Source organism: Tenrec ecaudatus, chromosome 8 (assembly GCF_050624435.1).
Source record: "Tenrec ecaudatus isolate mTenEca1 chromosome 8, mTenEca1.hap1, whole genome shotgun sequence".
Taxonomy (NCBI): domain Eukaryota; kingdom Metazoa; phylum Chordata; class Mammalia; order Afrosoricida; family Tenrecidae; genus Tenrec; species Tenrec ecaudatus.
Genome location: NC_134537.1, coordinates 41000547 through 41017737, shown reverse-complemented (window position 1 = coordinate 41017737; position 17191 = coordinate 41000547). Strand labels below are relative to the sequence as shown.

The 17191-nt window shown below is 36.8% G+C and overlaps 1 protein-coding gene across 1 annotated transcript in view; it reads right to left on the bottom strand.

The window, feature by feature from the left end:
• Window positions 1-2710: 2710 nt before the first annotated feature.
• FYTTD1 (forty-two-three domain containing 1) overlaps window positions 2711-17191 on the bottom strand; it is a 53396-nt gene continuing 38915 nt past the window's right edge. The window contains exons 5-9 of the mRNA XM_075556286.1: window positions 16179-16275; window positions 15690-15751; window positions 13393-13467; window positions 12389-12515; window positions 2711-5163 (exon numbers count right to left, since the gene is read on the bottom strand). Of these exons, the coding sequence (XP_075412401.1) occupies window positions 5065-5163; window positions 12389-12515; window positions 13393-13467; window positions 15690-15751; window positions 16179-16275 (460 nt within the window). The 3' untranslated portion in view covers window positions 2711-5064. The remainder of the gene's footprint in view (window positions 5164-12388; window positions 12516-13392; window positions 13468-15689; window positions 15752-16178; window positions 16276-17191) is intronic.

Sequence of the window (17191 nt, the reverse complement as noted above, 5' to 3'; positions counted from 1 at the left end):
TTCATGTTGGGCTCCTTTGAAAAGGCAGCTTAGGTAGCTCTTCCTCAGTCACACGTGAGTGCTTTCTGACCCAAGGAACTTATTTTCTGGCATTTTCTCTGACAAATGTTCTGTTTCTATTCATTAGACTTTCAGTATTGGACAATGCTACCCATCAGGTTTTAAGTGCCTAATTTCTTCAAAGTGAGCAACCTATTTCTTCTTCGCAGTCTGGTCTTAGTATGGAAGCTTTCTGGAAACCAGTTTGTTTTGGGTGACCCTGCTGGAATTTGAAATGAGTGACATAGCTTCCAGCATCACAGCCACACACAAGCCACCACAGTACAACAAAATCTGACAGATAAGTTTTGAGTTCACCAATATGGAGATGGGAAGTGTTGGGAATGTTTCAGAAACATTGTGAGCAAGAGGGCTTTTCAAGGAGCCCTGATGGCAGTGGTTAGAACAATTGGGAACTAATTAAGAGGTTGGCCGTTTGAACCCCAAAGTGGAAAAAGATTAGTCTGCTTCAGTAAAAAACGTTGGAAAAGCCATTGGGCAGTTCTATCTTGTCTTAGGGATCACTTGAGTTGAAATCAACTTGACACCAGTGGTTTGGGGTTATTTAGTACTAGAAATTGTTGCATGAGCTTCTCTGGTTTATTTTACAACACTACGGGCAAGGGTTTCATACAAATCTCAACAGCTTTCAAAAATGTTGGTGAGCCTCATATGGAGATGAGAGTACGTCAAAAAGTGTTGCTACAAAAGAATAATCTTAAGCAAAAATACGAAAATGTGAAGCTGTTGTTTTTCTGTGTATTTCATCTAGGGCTATACAGTTCTGAAGGTGATGCTTCCATTTCACTAACTCTAACCCGTCCCTGGATAGTTCTGCACTTTTCAGTCTATAACATGTCAAAAGAGCAGATCAGGCATCTTTGGAGGACTCAAATCATGTCCATTTGGTTTGGGACACAAAAAGAGGTCCGAAAGGGCAAGATCAATGGTGGCAAAAAGGTTTCTCTACCAAAATCCTAGGATAGTTCTAGCTAACCTCAAATAAGCAGGTGCATTATTGGGATGGAAATAAATTCCCCAGCACAACTTTCCTGACCTTTTTCTCACATTAAAATTTTTATTTTTCTCAACTTTTTTGTTTGGAGTAAACCTATGTATGTATGAACTGGAACCCTACTAGAACTCATTTGGACTACCCTGGTACAGATCACACAAGGCCATCTCAGTCTTGGAATGCGTGCCTTTTGTTTGTGTAACAAACTTTTTGCTTAGCTGCTTTCAGATAGAAAAAAAACTAATGACAGAGGGAAAAGGACACCCAACACTTATAACTTACAAGCAGATCTTTAACTCCCTATTAATGGTCTACAATAGTCCAACATCTTCCAAATGGGTTGGCTGTAGAATAATTTAAAAAGGAGAGAAGACTATTCCAAACTGACACCCAAAAGAAACTCTTGGTTTGTTTTTAACAGTGGTAAAAAATAGTAATATTGATTGAAGTTCCAAAGAGTATTCTGATCAAAGCTGAATTTATTTTCTGCTCTACTCTTGCCAGCATTCAGAATGCGAACTAATCATTCTCTGTAGTGTTGAGTCAGCTACTTTTTCTCAATCTTATCATATATATGTAAAACAATCAGAAAGTTAACCTAAAACTGTGTTGTGAATTATGAGCCTAGTAAAAACAATGACAATAAACTTATTCTAATGAACAATGGCCATTGAGCAATGAAGTATTTTTCTTCCATTCAGTACTTTATGATTTGCTTACAATTAAAATTATAGTGAAAATTTTATTACGCAGACTAGGAAAAAAGGGTACCATATATACTCAGGTATAAGCTGAGTTTTTCAGCATTTTTAATGATTTTTGTGGTAAAATTAAGTGCCTTGGCTGATGTTTGGGTCGGCTTATACTCGAGTATATATGGTACATAAAATCTTGGTAAGAACACTGGCCTTTTAAATTAGCCCTACCTAACATGAATATCAAAGAAATTAAGTCTCATGATTATTACTTTAAGAGATTTACAAACCACGCTAAATATACTAAAGCATGGCTATTCATAATTCTTAAGTATCTGATTTAAGTATTTAATTTGAAGATAATTAAAATTTCCATGCAATATCCAATACACTCTAGAATTATTCTTGCTTACCTTTGAGAACTTCCCAATACAAGAGCTCATAATGAACCTAAAATACAGGGTACTGTAACCTTCCATGGAGACGACATTTTACTAGGAATTTTCATTTATAGGATTAGAAAACATAAGTAAAAGTATAACTTCTACTTCAATGGAATCTAATTCTACTTTCTGTAGTGTTCAAGTCACAGAAGATAAAGGAACTGAGAAATGGAAGATCTGGTTTCAAGGCGTGACTGCCATATATCATCCTGAAAACACTGGGCACTTCACTTACTAAGACACAAAATGAGTGGCTGAGCTCAATGACGTCTAAAGGGCACGGGACACGGTAAGTAAATTCTTTTCCGTTTCTCATTTCTCCATGGCGGAGCTATAAATGAACTGTCAAAGCAATCAAGAACACCAGTGTGAGTATAGACTGATTTGCCGATGTAAATGGTAGGTAACTTATAAACCATTAAAAATTGTAAATTTAATAATTACTACAGAGGGTTTTTAAATTAAGTACAATAATTTAAAATCATAATGCAATCTTTAAGCTAAGAATAAGTCATGTGAAACCTGTAACATTTTATTGTTTTAAATGAAGTTTCAGAATAGATCTAAATCTAATTTTTCCAAAAAACACCAAAGAGTACAGTGTAAAGCACCTCCTTATTAAATACAAACTTTTGTTTTGTGATGCACTGCATCAATGTTTTTGCATACACCTTGATGCAAAGGATTTTAAAATTGCATCCTATTTAAATCAAAACAAATACAAAACAATGAGAACTGAAATTGCTACAATTCCAAAAGAAGACTTTCCTCCATCAAAACAAACTTTGTGTATATATACAACACATTAACAGTCTTAATTGTACCAAAAGCAAAATTTATATTTAAAAAGAAAACGAAGTTAGATGCACAAAAGGCAGACATTTAATATGCCAAAGACATATTGTTTGATGCACTAAATGGCAATATTTGGAACAATTTTTAAAGTTAAAAATGGCATTAACAGCTTTCTACAGTAATATTTAGAATAACTCAAAGGGAAAATGAAAACCACCTTTATACCATATTTCCACTAATTGTTCTGAAGACGCTCAATCACTGTTATTTTTCCTTTGCTTTAAAATAAACTATCTCAAATCCAGTCTACAATGTATTGTTTCTGGACCAAGTATGAGTAAGCATTCACATTTGCAAAGATGTTTGTAACGGGTCCTTGGCTTCAATGAAAGCATAGGAGAAACTAGTGTTTATTTTCAAATTCTGTGACTCACTTCTCATTATTCTGTATAAGTTGAAGTGCTGTCAAAATATCAGCTATTTAGGATCAGATTTAACTCTTTGGTATAAGCTTGAAACTGTGAATCCAGGCTAGCTTCTTAATAAACCAGTAAATAATCCAAGGAGCATAAGAGACAACAATGAAGTCTAGAATACAATGCAGGGCCAGCAGGAGCTGTAAGTTAATGTTTTGATACAGGAAAGGTCAACAATAATATATTCTTGAGAAACGAATGCCTTCTAGAGGTTTCAAGCAAAAGGTCACACTTCAAAGGGACCAATCTTGTAACTTGTAGTTGAGATATTTTGCTGCATTTTGGCATTTTACTGTAATTTATAGCATACAATTATCCAAGAACTCAATTAACGTCTTGGCACAACAGACTAAATTTGTTTAGTCCTTTGGTGGTAAGGTAACTTTTTCTCCTGTTAAGGCCCTGTACTTTATAACACAAAATAAATTAAAGGTATAAACAAGGTTAGTGTTACTCTATTATCACTCTTGTATTTTTTCTTTGTGACATAAACATGTATATTTTTGTTCTTGGAGTTGCTTAGTGTATTGTTTAATTTGACACATTTTAAAAGCTTCTAAAATTTAGCCTTAAACGTAAAGGACATGAGGGTGATTAGATTTACTGCAAAATACCTAAGGGACCCAATCCATTTAACTAAGTACCGTATACACTCGCGTATAACCTGAGTTTTCCAGCACATTTTAAATGAAGTTTTTGTGGCAAAATTGGGTGCCTTGGCAGATATTTGGGCCGGCTTATACTCAAGTATATAGATGTTCTTCTGTTAAATATCATTTGAAGAATTTTTTTTGTAGCTATTCGACTCCAAGACGACACTATATCCAAAGAATGTACCCATAATGTGGGGTTTGTCGTTTTCTTCCTCAGGTATCTTCAACCTGCTGCTTTCTTCATTTATTGAACAAACTGTCATATTTCTATACTAGACCTTTCCATCATGGATCTAGCAGATAACTTTGTAAACATACATTTATCACCTCCAAGTACCAAAACCAAGACTATCTACTGCCTTGTGTCATAACTTTTGTTAAAAGTTCGCAACTAAGGTTTACAGTTAGATTAACTCATTACTACCTGAAAATATTAGTTCTAGATATTCTCATAAATTTAAAAAACCCCCAAACAGGAATCTTAATGGTTTTTTGTTTTAATATCTCTATAGAAGAAAAGGCAACTGCACGTATTACATCAAACACTATTAAAAGATAAGTGACAGCAACAAAGAGATTCACTCATATTTCTGAAGACCAAGGTTTACCAAGGCAAAGTCTAAAAACTGAGCAAAGGATACAAGATACTAAATCCCAGTCCCAGAAAAATAATCACTTTCTATCTTTCTGCTTTTCTTCTGCTACACGAAGAACCAAAGAAGTCAAATAGAGGAATTGTTCTTTCTGGACAACCATAAAATCTTTAAAACAATAGATATCCCTGTTATTCCTTCAGGGCATTATTTTATACATGTTCTAAAAAAAACCCTTCAAAAATAAAAATGTGTTATTTAGCCTTATGACTATTTTCAAATAGTTTCTTGAATTCCTGTGACAAGCTCTCCAAGCAATTTTTCAAACAGTCAAAAAGTTCCTTTGACAGGAGCTCTATCCCACGGTTACAAAGCGGCTTCCTCCTTTGGTGAAAGTGAGAGGGGCTCTTTGTTCCTTCAGGATCCCAAACCGCTCATTCAAAGTCATCCCTGTCTACAGAAAAAGAAATAAACAACTTTGAATGCAAGCCATATTTGCTTTAAAACAATGTTATCATTATAGCAATTAATAAGAACAACAGCTAACAACTACTGGGCACATAAGTGAATGACCTTAATTAATGCTAACAAAAAACAGAACTGGAGGAAGTTAGAGAAGTTACCTAACTTCTCTATTAGTGGCTCCAGAATTTCAGTGGTCTGTCTCAGAAATCAGTCCCTTACCAAAATGATGACTACATTATGTACTATATACTTTTTATCAGCATACTCTAAAACATCTAAGTCTTACATTAAAGATGCCTCCTTTATCCGAATCACTGTCAAGTGTGCAAACATTACCACCAATTTTTAGGATCATTTTATTAAGGGCTCTTACAATGCTTATTACAATCCACACATCAATTGTAGCAGGCCTATTTGCATATATGTTGTCACTGTTCTTTTCTAGACAGCAACTTTCTATTGAGCCCTTGGCATCAGCTCCTCTGCGCTACCCTACCCTTATTACCCCTTGATAGATTATTATTTTCATATCTCAAATGGACCACTGTCTCCCTTCCCCCATGGTTTCCATTGTTCTTTCCCCTGGATGGGGAGTGTGGTTGTGTCAATCATTGTGACCCGGTCCCCCTCCTTCCCTCCTCCCTTCCCACCTGGTAACCCTCTTCCCATTCTTGCTCCGGGGCTGCATGGGCCGTGAGCTCATATCTCTTATCTAACCTGTGCACATGCTCTGGTCTACTCCAAAGTGAGAGGAAGCTCTGGGTCATGGTGTGGGGTGAGGAAGCCTCAAGGAACCAGAGGAACACTGTGTTTCATCGGTGCTCTACTGCACTCTGTCACCAATTCTTAGTGATGCCTAGTGAGGTGGGTTTATAAATTACAAACAGGAAGTACATCCAAATTATACTGTCATTTTTGAAAGCAAAGTTAACAAGTGATAAGATAAAATAAAAACAAGCAAAGTTAGTCAAGTTTTTATGGACTTCATAGTTTTCATTCCGTAGAATCTTGATCCAGTGGAATAAAAAAAAAACCCAGCAGTCAACAAAATTCTACATAAAAATTCTCAGCAAATTAGAAAGGCATTCCCATCAATATGAAAATAGGGATTACAAAAACCAACAGTTATAATTTAAAAAATCAGAAAGTAACAAGTGCTGGAGGGGCTGTGGTGAGATAGGAACTCTCATCCACTGCTGGTGGACGCCATTATGGAAATTGATTTGGTGATATCTAAAACAGATGGAAATTGAGCTACCATATGGGCCAGAAATCCCCTACTGGGCATATACCCAGAAGGCAAGAAACAAACCAAGACCAGACATCTGTGCCCCAATGTTCATTGTGGCACAGTTCACAATTGCAAGGAGTTGGAAACAACCCAAATTTCCATCAACAGACGAATGGATAAAAAAACAGACTTTGAACTATTTATAGACTTTTCCATTTTTTTGTCAATGGCTTTTTGTTGTTATTGTTCTGTTGGTTTTGACTTGTTTTATTTGGCTTTGCCTGGTTTTTGTGCTTATTAATGTCTCTGCATGTCTATCTAGATAAGATGGGTGAAATAAACAATTCAGGGACGAAAAGAATAGAACCAATAGTTCCAGGGGGAATATAGGAGAAGGGGAGGTGGGAGAAAGGAAGGCGGGTAGGGGGTGGGAGTGGAGAGAGACCAACCCAGGGACATGGGAACAAGTGAACTAAAGCAATGGAGAGAAGGGCTTAGGATGCCTAGTGGGGCTTAATCAAGGACAACATTATCAGCGAGGAATTGAGAATAAATCACAAGGATCAACATGAAACCCCCTCCCAGGGGGATGAACAACAAAAAAGTGGGTGAAGGGCAACAGACAATGATGTAAAAATATGAAAATAATAATCTATAACTTATCAAGGGTTCATGAGGGAGGGCGGGGGGAAAATTAGGAGCTGAAATCAAGGGCTCAGTAGAAAGAAAATGCTTTGAAAATGATGATGGCAGCATATGTGCTTGACACAAGAGATGAATGTATGAATTGTGATAAGGGATGTAAGAGCCCCGAATAAAAGTATTTTTTAAAAAAATATCAACAGCTAACATCATTCTTGACATATAGTGATGTTTTTTTTTTTTCATATAGTGAAACTTTTCATGGTTTTTCCGTAAGCCTGGGCAAGGCAAGAATACATGCTCTCACCACTCCTAGTCAGTACTGTCTGAGAGGTCCCTAGTCATTATAATGAAGTAAAAAAGATGTAAAAGGTTTCAAGATTGGAAAGGAATTTGGAGAATGACATGACTGTGTTTAAGGTATCAGTATATAAGATTAATACAAAAAAATCAATTGATAACACCATATATGATATGAAAACTAGCCATATGGATCAAACCACAGATAATAAGTATCGGTGAGGCGCAAAAGAAATCTGGACTACAATGTAAAATGGTGGCTACTGTTGGGAACAGTCTGGCAGTCCCTCAGACAGTTGAAAGACACAGCTACCAGGTGGTCTAGCAATTTCATTCCTAGGTATATACCCAAGAGATAGGAAAATATACGTCCGCACAAAAACTTGTTCCTATTAGTTATATTCATAATAGCCCCAAAGTGAAAATAACCCATAAATGATAGGGAAAAGAAAATCCAAACCTTAAAATATACAGCAAACATTAAAAATTGTTACAAAAAGAATTCAGCAAATATTTTGGTTATTAAGGATATATACAACTTAGGCTAGGTCCTCATAACTTTAAAATAATAAAGTTGGCAGGTATACACTACCAGGTTTCAAGACTTTGCTAGAATACTCAAAACAGTGTAGTGCAGGTATCAAAGAAGACACATAAATTCATGGTTTCTGAGGACATGAGGAATTAAAGGTTAAGGAAATTTTCCACGTACCCGTTGAAGTCCTCTCCCAAAAGTAAACTTAAAACAAATTTGGTCAACTGATTTTAAACAAAAATTCCCAGGCAATTCAATGAGGCAAAGAACAATCTTCTTAGCAAATGGGCAGAGCTAAATATAAAATAACCTTAACCTTGTCAAAAATGAATGAATGAATGAATGGACCATAAATGACAATGCAACAACTACAAGTATAAAACTTCTAGAACAAAACAAAAGAGAAAGTCTTAGTGGTTATGGGTCTGGCAAAAATTTCTTAGAAGGAACACAAAAGGCACTTTACTAAACAAAAAATATAAGTAATTTAATAATGGAAAACTTTTCCAGAAAAAAACATTTTAAATGAATAAATGATAAAGAAAAAATTGGGTCCTATAATTTTCAAAATAATTCTTACTGTATTTTATCAATGCTTACATACAAATTTATTATTTTCTTTTAGACTTTTAGAGCTAGAAAGGACCTTAAGTTACTTAACCAAATCTCTATTTTTATGTATGAAGCAACTAAAAATCTAGAAGGGAAGCAACATTTCAATCTGCTCATAGAGCGAAGCAAAGCCAGAACTTGACTTCAGGGCCTCTCCAGCAGGGTTCTCTATCAACTCATTCAATACTCAACCTATTTACATACATAGCCCAACCACCGAGATCTGATGTGCTGGATATAGCATAAAATTAAGGGCTATAAATGCTCTCCCTTGTCAAGATGTAATTCAAATATAAATTGTTACTAGACTATAAAGATACCCTATAAACACACATTTTAACTTCCTCTCCTAGATACCAACTATACTGAAGGCAATGTTTTGAATTCTCTGAACAAGAATGATTTATTGGAGTATATTTCAGATGCAGAAATAAAACATGGTTTAGCAACATGTAACAGATTAGCATCTTTTAAAAAAATCATTTTATTGGGGGCTCAAACAACTGTTACCACAATCCTTAATTCCATCCATTGTGTCAAGCACATCTGTTGCCCTTATCATTCTCAAAACATTTGCTTTCTACTTGAGCCCTTGGTATCAGCAGATTAGCATCTTTTGAAAGCAAATATGTAGACAAAGTTGCTAAGTGGTATTTTTTTTCCTTTCTATTACTCAACAGGCCAGAAACCCCTACCCAGAAAAGAAACGCTTGTTGACTCAGGCATATCAAGACTACAGACCCGAGTAAGATTCAGCCACCATCTCCCACATATTAAGGGTTTCAACTATTCTTCAGAGCCCAGCTTCCAGGAAGTTGTTTCTTCAGTAAATCATGATTGAGAAAGTTTAAAGAAAAAAAGTAGGGAGTGTAACTCCACATAAAAACAGGACCCAAGGGGGGATGAGCAACAGAAATCATGGGGGAAGGGAGACAGCATTCAGTATAAGATATGAAAATAAAAATTTATCAAGGAGGCACGGGAGTGGGGGTGGGAAGGAAGAGGAGCTGATACCAAGGGCTCAATAGAAAGTAAATGTCTATTGGGCCTGTACTCAAGTACTCCCCACAATGCAAAAACACTTTGTTCTTGAACTATTTTTGACCTTGAATGATTTACAGGCTTTTTTGGGGGGTCATTGGCTTGTTGCTTTGTATTCGTTATCTTGTATTATTTCCTGTTGTTTTGTTGTCTTGTTTCTGTGCATATTATTATCTCTGCAGGTCTATCTAAATAAGATAGGTGGGATAAACAATCCAGAGGAGAAAATGAGACCAACGGTTCTGGGGGTACAGGGGGGAGAGGGAGGTAGAGGGTAAGGAAGTGGTATTAACAAACCCAGGGGCAAGGGACCAATAAGTGATCCAAAATCGGTGGCAAGGAGGGTATAAGAGTCCTGGTTCGGTTTGATCAAGGGCAATGTAACCGAGAGGAATGACTGAAAGCCAAATGAAGGCTGAGAATGACAGTGAGACAAGAGGAAAATCAAAGGAAATAGAGGAAAGAACTGGGAGGCAAAGGGCATTTACAGAGTTCTAAATACAGGCATGTATATATGTAAATATATTTATACATGATGATGGGGAAGCAGATCTATGTGCATATATTTATAGGGTTAATATTGAGTAGCAGATGGACATTGGTCTTCCACTCAAGTATTATCTCAATGTAAGACCACTTTGTTCTATTAAACTGGCATTCCATAATGCTCACCTTCCTGACATGATCGCTGAATACAAAGTAGATGCATAAGCAAATGTGGTGAAGAAAGCTGATGGTGCCTGGCCATCAAAAGATATAGCATCTGGGGTCTTAAAGGATTGAAGATAAACAAGCAGCCATCTAGCTCAGAAGCAATAAAACCAACATGGAAGAAGCACACCACCCTGTGTGATCACGAGGTGTCGATGGGATCAGGTATCAGGCATCAAAGAACAAAAAATCCTATCACTGTGAATGAGGGGGAGTGCAGAATAGGGACGCAAAGCCCATCTGTAGGTAACTGGACATCCCCTTACAGAAGGGTCACGGGGAAGATGAGCCAGTCAGGGGTGCAGTGTAGCAAACGATGAAACATACAACTTTCCTCTAATTCTTAAATGCTTCCCTCCCACCCCACTATCATGATCCCAATTCTACCTTACAAATTTGGCTAGATCAGAAGATTTACACTGGTACAGATAATAACTGGAAACACAGGGAATCCAGGACAGATGAATCCTTCAGGACCAGTGGTCAGACTGGTGATACTGGGAGGGTGGGAAAAAGGTTGGGTAGAAAGGGGGAATCGATTACAAGGATCTACATATAACTCCCTCCCTGGGGGATGGACAACAGAAAAGTGGGTGAAGGGAGATGTCGGACAGTGTAAGACATGACAAAATAATAATTTATAAATCATCAAGGGTTCATGAGGAAGGGGGTGGGGAGGGAGGGGAAAAAAGAGAAGTTGATACCTAAGGATTAAGTAGAAAGCAAATGTTTTGAGAATGATGATGGCAACAAATGTACAAATGTGCTTGACACATGGATATATCTATGGATTGTGATAAGAGTTGTATGATCCCCCAATAAAATGATTATCAAAAAAAGATAAGAGAAACGGGATGTAATAAGTAACTGGAAAAGGATGAGAAAATGTCTTTCTCCTCTCTCTAATTGTCTCTACTTCCTGGTAAAGTGGACAGGGGACAGAGAGAAAGTCTTGGTTTCTAAGTATCAATGTAATCCTCTATACTATTTACTTGAAAAAAGTAAAACGCTAAATGGTAATGGTTGAACAATATGATGAACATATTTAATGTCACCAATCTACGTACTGCCAAATATTTTGTTACTGATACAGTTACTGGTTTAAAAAAAAAGTTAAAAAATAAAGATAAAATGCCCTCTCATTCACTTACTTAAGTATTTACTCAGTACCCATCCTGAATATTATGTTATGCTTCATTCTAGGGACAGAATGGTGTACAGGAAAACATAGATCAGATCCTTTCTATTATAAAACTTCAGTTTAATATAGAGTAATTGCTATAGTTTATTGTGCCATCCTGGCCGATAAACACAAGTAGGATTAACTGAAGAGCAGAGGGATAAATGGCTGGGTGAGCCTCACCTTGCTTGTTCTGTGCCTCAGTTTAAAGGGGTACACTACCTGTGGGATGCCTAGCCTGTGGACTGTGTCACTGTAAGTTGAGGTCCCTTTAAGCCCACACGATTGGCATGTTCATCTCTGGAGCTGGGGACTGACAGTTGATGACAGCTGGGGACCTGTCTTGCTGTTTGCTGCCTGGGTATGTATAGCCCAGCTCTCTCTACAGAAGGGGACTGGCACCTGGCAGATCTCAAGCCTTGAAGGACTGCTGGTGTCTCACTGCTTTATAATTTAACTGTTAATTTCTTGTATTATCTATCTGTATATTATTTAACGGTATATGTCTATCTTTAGAAATATATTTATATATAATTACTAGCAATCTGGTTTGCCTCTCTAGAGAACCCTGTCCAATACAGTAATTAACTTGTAAAATTATAATGGGGACACAACACATGTCACAGAGGAGGTGAGAAGGTGACTACGAGTATGTTTAACAGGAAAAACCAGCCTAGGTTTCAAAGTTATGATGACGAAAGCAAATGACTGAGTTCAAGGTCACCTATACAAAATGAAATAAAGCAACTTGAAGAAAAAAAAGGACTAAACCTAGAAATAATACAGATATTATATTATTGTGAACACAGAAAAATTAAATATTAAAGCAAAAACTACAAAATAAGGATTTTTTTGAGGGGGAGGGCTAGGGTACCTTATTTATTTAATTCATTATACAAGTTGTTTTATTAATGAAAATATTTCAGTGAATAGTCAAAATAATATAGAGGGAAAAAATGTACCTGTTTTCCAACACTATTGATGTCAAATTGTAGGGGAACGCCTTTAGGAACTTTCTTTACATCAGATTGCTCCCGTTTTGCCAAGAATGACGGTACAGACGTACGAGTTAATCGTGGTTTCTGAGTTCTAGTAAAACAGACCAGCAAAAACAGTGAGAAGAAAAAAAACAGTAGAAGGAAGAAAACCATCATTTGGTACTTAAGACAGCTTGACATGTATACCTATTCAAGTAAGTCAGGACTATTTTATTTGTGCTCTGAAGAAAAAGAATCTAGCTTCTGAGTTAAAGACTAAAATTTGTAGCCACTAACACAATACCTCCTTAAGAAGAACTTGTCAACAATTTGGAATGATTTGTGATTTACATGCCTGAACTCATCCCTCTGTTAATTTCAATCATATCCTGTACCTTTTAATTACTAAGATGGTTGGATAGGTTAAAATTTCTATAATTAGAATGTTTATTTGCAATAAATAGTACAGTACCATCTTGTTTATTTATTTATACACACACAAAATATAAGCATATATATTGTTGTATATACACTGTTGTTGTTCGGTGCCTTCAGGTCAGTTCTGATTCAGTAGCGTAGAGAAACAGATATTTTTAAACCTGAAAAGAACTGTCAAAGGCGGTCACTCTGAGGCTGGAGAACAAGGAATTGTAGGAACTTTTAGCTGGATAGCGAGCCCTGGTGGCAGAGTGGGTTACGTACTGAGCTTCTAATCACAAGGCCAGTAGTTTAAAACCACCAGCCCCTTTGCATAAGATGAGACTTTCTACTCCTGTAAAAAGTGACAGTCTCAGAAACACATAGGGACAGTTCTACTCTGTCCTATAGTCGGAATTGATTTGATGGCCTTCAGTTTTCAGTTTCAATCTATCCTAGTTCCATTCTGTACGCAAATGCATTTCATTGTACCCAACAAAGATACCTTCTGAGTAGCAGCCAAATACTTTTTTCTATTAACTTCTATACTGAAATGTTATCATAAAACTTACACTGGGTTATGAACTGCACCAGGATTGTCAATGGATACAGTTAAAATTCCTCCATTTGTGGTGGAAGTCCGCCATCTAGTTTCAAAAAAGCCAAAGATTTCATTAAAATGGCAGTTTACAAATGGTCTAATGCATTCCACATCAAAATATATTTTTTTCAAAATAGGCACTAACCTTTTCTTAGTTTTTAAGAAATATAAACATCTGGACTACACCACAATATAATAAATCCAGTATGGAAATTGGACACTTGAACTTATCTCCTATTTTCAGTGTAATAAATATATGCACATTAACAAATTAATATTACCCAAAGGCCTCTGAGGAAAGTCAACAGTCTTTCACCCCACTGTTCTCTCCCTTCACAGTCGAGCTCCCAGAGATAGGTCTTCTCTTCATTCCTGTTTTACTACTCAAGGACTAACTTCAGTCATTAAACAAGGGCTGATGTACTAAAATCTTACCATGACAAATAAGAATGGCTCAACTGTTGAGGGCAATCACTATCTTACTTCCACTATAACATTATGTGTGCATTTCTATTTGTTCAGTAGTGTGTCACACACACCCCCCTTTTATGAGGACAGTAATACCTCTACGTTCCTCCTTTCCATCTGCTCTCCCAACTTTGTACCTTCCTCTGCCTGTAAGTGCTATCTTTAGATTTACATTAGCCAAAACTGGACATTTACTTTAATTCCTGTTACCAAAGTATCAGTGTGCTTTATCCACAGGTAGAGTCTGAAAGTTGAAAACAAATAAGAAACTACAATAGTACAATTATATAAATATTATTCAATGTAGACAAAAATAGGCCGTGATCATTATCATCTACTTTATGGTTCCCAATGCCATGGTTCTTGTGCTAAAATAAATACTGCCAGCATCAAATTCAAATAGAATTTACTGCTTTCTTACATCCCAGTTGTTCTGCTCCATGTCCCATTTTAGTTGGCATCATCTAGCCCATTAAACCAACTTTTGTTTTCTAAAATGGGTCTTAATTCTAAATAGTTTAATTGGAAAGTCTTATATTAAAAGACACAATCACTCACACTTGAAAAAAGCTAATTCTAACACACAAGGGCTCATAGGGTGAGATACAAGAGAATGTGTAGGAAAAAATATTTTACTATTGTAAACATTTTCTAAAAGCCCTACTAGGATTTTCTTCTATTTATTCTTTTTTCCCCCCTTCTATTTATTCTCTGAATAGTTCATTTGTATAAACATAGTTATGGGGGAAAAACTGTTGATTAAAATGGAATAAATAATTCATACAAATAGAACAATGTACCTGGTCTAAAACTCTTACAATACGGACACTAGGAAACTCGAAAGTTTTTTTGAAAAAGCAAAAACAGAGGTGCCAAAGGGACCAGGTATAAGGCATCATGCAAAAAAAAAAATATATATATATGTGTATATGTATATATATGTATGTGTGTATGTGTATATATGTGTGTGTATATATGAGTGTGTGTATATATATATCATATTAAATGAAGGGGGAAGTGCAGAGTGGAGACCCAAGGCCCCAAGTGTCGGCCAATGGAGATCCCCTCATAGAGGGGTTTAGGAGAGGAGATGGGTTAATTAGGGTGTGAGGTAGTACCGATGAAGAACACAGCTTTCCCCCAGATCCTGGATGCTTCCTCCCCCCAACTACCATGATCCAAATTCTAGCTTGCAGGGCTGGATAGGACAGAGGCTGTACACTGGTACATATGAGGGTTGGAGGTACAGGGAATCCAGGGTGGATGATACCTTCAGGACCAAGGGTGTGAGGGACGATGCTGGGAGAGTGGAGGATGAGTGGGTTGGAAAGGGGGAACTGATTACAAGGATCCACATGTGACCTCCTCCCTGGGAGAGGGACGGCAGAGAAGGGGGGGAAGGGAGATTCCGGATAGGGCAAGATATGACAAAATAATTACCAAGGGCACATGAGGAAGGGGGAGCGGGGAGGGAGGGGAAAAAAAAAAGAGGACCTGATGCAAAGGTCTTAAGTGGAGAGCAGATGCTTTGAGAATGATTGGGGCAGGGAATGTATGGATGTGCTTTATACAATTGATGTATGTATATGTATGGACTGTGATAAGAGTTGTATGACCCCTAATAAATTGTTTAAAAAAAAAGAAAAAAAAAACAACTAAACAATTTCCTTCAGGATCAATGATTAACAGACGTTTGCTTTCACTTAATTTCTTTTGGTATGTGGAACTTGAAAATTTGGGGAGCTACTCTCTAGGGGTACTATTGTGGCATTGTATCTTGTAAAACAAAGAGAAACTTACTGACGAGTTTTCTTTGCTACTACATCATCTAGCAGCTGTTCTGTGTTCAACTGGGCCTGAACCTGAGGAGAAAAAGAGCAGAAGGATCCTAAAGAAAATAAAGGCTTTGAATCCAGAAAGTTACGTCCTGCTTTACAACTGCACAAGCCAGGGTGATGTGTACACGAATGCAGAAAGGGGTCGGGGAGTGTGCCTCTTCTAACACTTCTCTCTATATTCAGTTCCTGTATTAGAATAAGTGGCAAATACAAGGTTACTCCTAAATAACACACTAAATCCTTATAAAACATTGCTACTGAGAGAAATAAGAAATGAGAGAATAGGAAAAATGTAACAACAAAAAAAGTAACTGAAAGGGCTAAGATAATTTTTTCCCCCCACACTCAAACCCAACTTCTACCCAGAGGTCATGCTTATGATTAAGAATTGCCAAAGGTTCAGGGTTTTCTGTTTGGGTACAACAAAGACACCATCAAGGTGTTTTTATACCTTCAGGCCTCTTCTGAAAAGAAAAGTTGCCTGACGAGTGTCTTTCTGGTGGCTTAATTTATTTCCGCTTCTGGTCAAGTTGGCTGGAATATTACTTCTGCAACAGAAGCACATACATATGCCATGAATAATCAGAGATACTTAATGGACAACTTACAAACACCTTGAGAAAAATAACCAGAGCCTGTTGAATTCACAGGCTGAACATTTAAGACACTCAATGTAAAGATGACTCTGAAGTGTCTCATTTACACGATGCTACTGAAGTTTCTCCCTCTGTAGCCATCACATAACAACCTGGTTAGTTTGAAACTAATTTATGTCCTAAATACTCAACTCTCTAATACCTAAACATATACAACATTAAAAATAATAATTAAATACATGTCTAAATTTGGTCAGACACATCAATTTACAGAATTGGTAGCTGCTGTCAAACTGCCATCCAACTCATGGCGAGTCCATGCACACACAACAGAATGTTATTGTACCATGCCTGACTGCTCCCTATCATAAGAGTCTTCACTGGCAAGTTTTCTAGAAGTAGATCAGTAAGTCTTTCCTCCTAGTCTAACTTACCCTGGAAGCTCCACCACTGACGAGAGAGCAGCTGGGAGCCAATCTTGACCTCTTGCATGAAGAGTGAGAATGCTATCACTACACAATCAATAGAAAACCACACCGAGGAGGATCACACATCATTGTCAAACTACTGGAAAATGAGACAAGGAGACCCTCTTAAAAACAGTGTCACTTCCTCCCTTCCCTCCAGCTTTCTCATCCTACTTCACTTCCAAATCCTCTATCTATTAAAACAAACCAGAGAAGCCTATCCATATTTTCTACTTTGTGTTTTACATGGTTTTTATTGGAGGCTAGCATGGTATAAAAAAGCAGAATTTCATATCTATCTACTAACATGCATAAAAGATTATCTCATCTACTTCCAACCTTATGGAGGTTTTCAATACAAAAATTCTCTAAGTAATATTATTAAGTAATAGGTTCTTTAT